This window comes from Leucopleurus acutus (assembly GCF_964270905.1).
Source record: "Leucopleurus acutus genome assembly, chromosome: 3".
NCBI lineage: Eukaryota > Metazoa > Chordata > Mammalia > Artiodactyla > Delphinidae > Leucopleurus > Leucopleurus acutus.
In genome coordinates, this window is record NC_139145.1 from 63,738,789 (window position 1) to 63,743,849 (window position 5,061).

Consider the following 5,061-nt stretch of genomic DNA (forward strand, 5'->3'; position numbering starts at 1 on the left):
AAAGATATACTATGTTCTTGGATTGGAAGACTCAATATTGTCAAAATGCCAATACTACCCAAGGCAATCTATGATTCAATGCAATCCCTATCAAATTACCAATGTTATTTTTCACAGAACAAGAACAAAAACTTTAAAAATCTGCATGGAGACACAAAGGACTATGAATACCCAAAGCAATCTTGAGAAAGAAAAATGGAACTGGAAGAATCAGGTTCCCTGACTTCAGTCTATATTACAAACCTACAGTCATCAAAACAGTATGGTACTGGCACAAAAACAAAAATAGAGATCAATGTAACAGGATAGAAAGCCCAGAGATAAACCTACGCACCCATGGTCAATTATTCTACAACAAAGGAGGCAAGAATATACAATGGAAAAAACACAGTCTCTTCAATAAACGGTGCTGGGAAAACTAGACAGCTACATGTAAAAGAATGAGATTAGAACATTCTTTAACACCATACACAAAAATAAACTAAAAATGGATTAGAGACCTAAATGTAAGACTATAAAACTCTTAGAGGAAAACACAGGAAGAACACTCTCTGACATAAATCACAGCAATGTCTTTTCTGATCCGTCTCTTAGAGTAATGGAATTAAAAACAAAAACAAACAAATGGGACCTAATTAAACTCAAAAGCTTTTGCACAGCAAAGGAAACCATAAACAAAACCATAAGACAACCCTCAGAATGGGAGAAAATATTTGCAAACAAAGCAAGCAATAAGGGATTAATCTCCAAAATCTACAAACAGCGTATGCAGCTCAATATCAAAAAAACAAAAAACACAGTCAAAAAATGGGAAGAAGACCTAAATAGACATTTCTCTAAAGAAGACATACAGATGTCCAGGAGGCACATGAAAAGATGATCAACAACACTAATTATTAGAGAAATGCAAATCAAAAGTACAATGAGATATCACCTCACACCTGTCAGAATGCCCATCATCAAAAAGTCCACATACAGTAAATGCTGGAGAGGGTGTGGAGAAAAGGGAACACTCCTACACTGTTGGTTGGAATGTAAATTGGTACAACCACTATGGAGAAAAGTATGGAGGTTCCTTAAAAAACTAAAAATAGAGTTATCATATGATCCAGCAATCCCACTCCTGGGCATATATCCAGAGAAAACCATGATTTGAAAGGATACACGCACCCCAATGTTCATTGCAGCACTGTTTAGAGTAGCCAGGACAGGGAAGCAACCTAAATGTCCATCGACAGATGAATGGATAAAGAAGATGTGGAACATATATATAATGGAATATTACTCAGCCATTAAAAAGAATAAAATAATGCCATTTGCAGCAACATGGATGGACCCGGAGATTATCATAGTAAGTGAAGTAAGTCAGACAGAGAAAGACAAATATCATATGATATTGCTTATATGCAGAATCTAAAAAAATGATGCAAATGAACTTATTTACGAAACAGAAACAGACTCATAAACTTAGAAAGCAAACTTATGGTTACCAAAGGGGAAAGGTTGGGAGGGAGGAGGGAAAAATTGGGAGTTTCAGATTGACATATATACATTACTATATTTAAAATATATAATCAACAAGGATGTACTGTATAGCACAGGGAACTCTCCTCCATATTCTCTAATAACCTATATGGGAAAAGAATTTGAAAAAGAATAGATACATGTATTTGTATAACTGAATCACTTTACTGTACACCTGAAACTAACACAACATTGTGAATCAACTATACTCCAATATAAAATAAAAATTCAAAAGAAAAAAACAGAAAAAAACAACCAACCAGAGAGTAGGCAAATAGAAAAATGATAAAATGGTTGACCTAAATATAAATAATTACATTAAAGGCGATGGTCTAAATACATCAATTAAAAGACAGAGACTGTCAGATTAGATTTTAAAAAAATAGTCTCAACTACATCCTGTATTCAAGAAACTTACTTTAAATATAAAGACATGGGAAGACGGAACCGGAGCCGGGTACGGGCAGCGGACGCGGTCCAGCTGAGAGCCGAAGATGGCAGTGAATGTGTACTCAACGTCGGGCACCAGTGATAACCTCAGTCGACATGACATGCTGGCCTGGATCAATGAGTCTGTGCAGTTGAATCTGACAAAGATTGAACAGTTGTGCTCAGGGGCTGCCTATTGTCAGTTTATGGACATGCTGTTCCCTGGCTCCATTGCCTTGAAGAAAGTGAAATTCCAAGCTAAGCTAGAACATGAATACATCCAGAACTTCAAAATACTACAAGCAGGTTTTAAGAGGATGGGTGTTGACAAAATAATTCCTGTGGACAAATTAGTAAAAGGAAAGTTTCAGGACAATTTTGAATTCGTTCAGTGGTTCAAGAAGTTTTTTGATGCAAACTATGATGGCAAAGACTGTGACCCTGTAGCTGCCAGACAAGGTCAAGAAACTGCGGTGGCCCCCTCCCTTGTTGCTCCAGCTCTGAACAAACCGAAGAAACCTCTCAGCTCTAGCAGTGCAGCTCCACAGAGGCCCATGGCAACACACAGAACTACTGCAACCCCTAAGGCTGGCCCGGGCGTGGTGCGGAAGAATCCTGGTGTGGGGAACGGGGAAGATGAAGCAGCCGAATTGATGCAGCAGGTCAACGTATTGAAACTTACCGTCGAAGACTTGGAGAAAGAGAGAGATTTCCACTTTGGAAAGCTAAGGAACATTGAATTCATTTGCCAGGAGAACGAGGGGGAAAACAACCCTGTATTGCAGAGGATTGTGGACATTCTCTATGCCACAGATGAAGGCTTCGTGATACCTGATGAAGGGGGCCCGCAGGAGGAACAAGAAGAGTATTAACAGCCTGGACCAGCTGAGCATCATCCGAATTCTTCACTCCAAATCATGTGCTTAACTGTAAAATATTCCCTTTTATTATTCTTAGAGGACTCACTGGTTTCTTTTCATAAGCAAAAAGTACCTCTTCTTAAAGTGCACTTTGCAGAAGTTTCACTCCTTTTCCAATAAGTTTGAGTTAGGAGCTTTTACCTTGTAGCAGAGCAGTATTAACATCTAGTTGGTTCACCCAGGGGACAAAGAGGCTGACCATGGGGCTCACTGTGTGGATGCTGGTAGCACTGATGGCTGGAGAAGGGGGAGACCTCAGTAGAGATGTGTAAAGACTGGTTTGAATTTTAAGCTAATGTGAAATCTTGACAGAGAACGTTTTAATAAATAAATGCCTTAAGAGTATTTAAAAGATGCTTCCATATTTCAAAATGTAAAATGTAACATGACAGGAGCTTCTTTGTGTTTGACATTGTGTCTGGGAAGGAAGGGCCAGAACCTGGAACCTTTGGGACCTGCTGTTCCCAGCCCTCACGGGGCTGCCTGATCCTCATAGGCCCAGACCTGGGCCCAAAAGGAAAGTTTGAAAAGTTGCTTTGTAAAGCCATTTAGTGTCCTTGACCAGTTGCATCCCTGATAAGAAGCAAGAGGCACTGTTGCCTGGATGAATAGAGGGGTGTGTTTCAGCCCTGAGACATGTTGAGTCGAAGAGCTTGATTTTCATAGAACATTTCTCTGGTGATTTTTCCAGTTATCCCTGATATTTCTATGTACTGTGTTTTGTTGTTGTTGTTTTGTTTTGTTTTTTTTTGAAATGAGGTGTGTCCAGTTTTTAAATCTAACAACTACTCTTGGGGACTAGCCCGCATCTCTGGGATTTGAATGGGGGTTGTGTCCCATTTTACTGTCTTTTAAGTTTACATTTAACATGTTTCTCTTCTCTGCTCCCCTTGCCCACTGGGGACTCCTCTTTGGCTCCTTAAAGTTTGCTGCTTAGAGTGGAAGTTCAGCAGGCAGGTGATCATGCTGCAAGTTCTTTCTGGACCTCTGGCAAAGGGAGTGATCAGTGAAGGAAGGCCACTGCTACCTTGGGATCTGCAAGGCTGGATGTTTTCGGTACCTGCTGTCCACAGCCCTCCACTGTTATCGGAATACTTTGCCAGTGCACTAATCTCTTTGGAGATAAAAATGTTAGCGTGTTACTAAATGTTAATTTTCTTTTGCAGAAAATACAGTACCATGTCTGAGTTAATTATTAATATTTAAAATATTTCATTCCTTAACTCCCTCATTTGCTTTGCCCACAGCCTATTCAGTTCCTTTGTTCGGCAGAATTCTGCAAAATGTGTTACCCACTACTGAGATTGTTCTGCCCCTGATGTATTTGTATTGATTTGCTTCTGGTGGTAGCTTGTCCTAAAATGTGTGTAGCAAGCAGGTATTTTATGATAAAATTGTTGTGTAGTGCATGCTCTGTGTGGAATTCAGAGGAAAACCCAGATTCAGTGATTAACAATGCCAAAAAATGCAAGTAACTAGCCATTGTTCAAATAACAGTGGTGCTATTTCTCTTTTGTGGCCCTAAAATTCCATTTTATTGGGAACCCATTTTCCACCTGGTCTGTCTTGACAGGGTTTTTTGCTACTTTAAACAGTTTCTAAATAAAATTCTGTATTTCAAGAAAAAAAAAATATATAAAGACATGCATAAGTTAAAAGTAAAAGGATGAGAAGAGATATATCACACAAATGCTAATGAAAAGAAAGCTGGAATTGTTACATTAATATTAGACAAAGTGGACTCTAGAATAAGAAAAATTGCTATGGATAAAGAGGGATATTACATAATGTTAAAAGGCTCAATCCATCAGGAAACCATAGTAATCCTAGCTGACTGAGCTGAAAAATATATGAACGAAGTCTAACAGGAGTGAAAAATTGAAAGGAGCCAAAGATGAATTCACAATTATAATGGGAGGATTTAACACTCATCTCTCAGTGCTTGATAGAACAAGTAGACAGAAAATCGGCAGGGATATATAAGACTGTAACAGCACCATCAAAAAACTTGACCTAATTGACATTTATAAAATGCCACTCAAAAACAATAGAAAAAAAATTATCTTAAAGTACACATGGATCACTCACCAAGATGGACCATGCTATGGGCCACAGAGCAAGACTTAACATGTTTTTTAAATTTGAAATCATATAAAATTTGTTTTCTGACTATTATAGAATGAAACTA

The 5,061-nt window shown here is 38.4% G+C and overlaps 1 protein-coding gene across 1 annotated transcript; it reads left to right on the forward strand.

Annotated features, from left to right (window-relative positions):
* The first annotated feature begins 1,991 nt into the window (after positions 1-1,991).
* On the forward strand, positions 1,992-4,330 carry LOC309958759 (microtubule-associated protein RP/EB family member 1-like). The gene has a single exon (XM_082834874.1). It carries the CDS (start codon positions 2,019-2,021, stop codon positions 2,823-2,825), a length of 807 nt encoding a protein of 268 aa, XP_082691000.1. The 5' UTR covers positions 1,992-2,018; the 3' UTR covers positions 2,826-4,330.
* The last annotated feature ends 731 nt before the right edge of the window (positions 4,331-5,061 follow it).

Bases quoted from the DNA above. Each gene is read 5' to 3' on its own strand.
- LOC309958759 (XM_082834874.1), top strand. From the start codon at position 2,019: ATGGCAGTGAATGTGTACTCAACGTCGGGCACCAGTGATAACCTCAGT.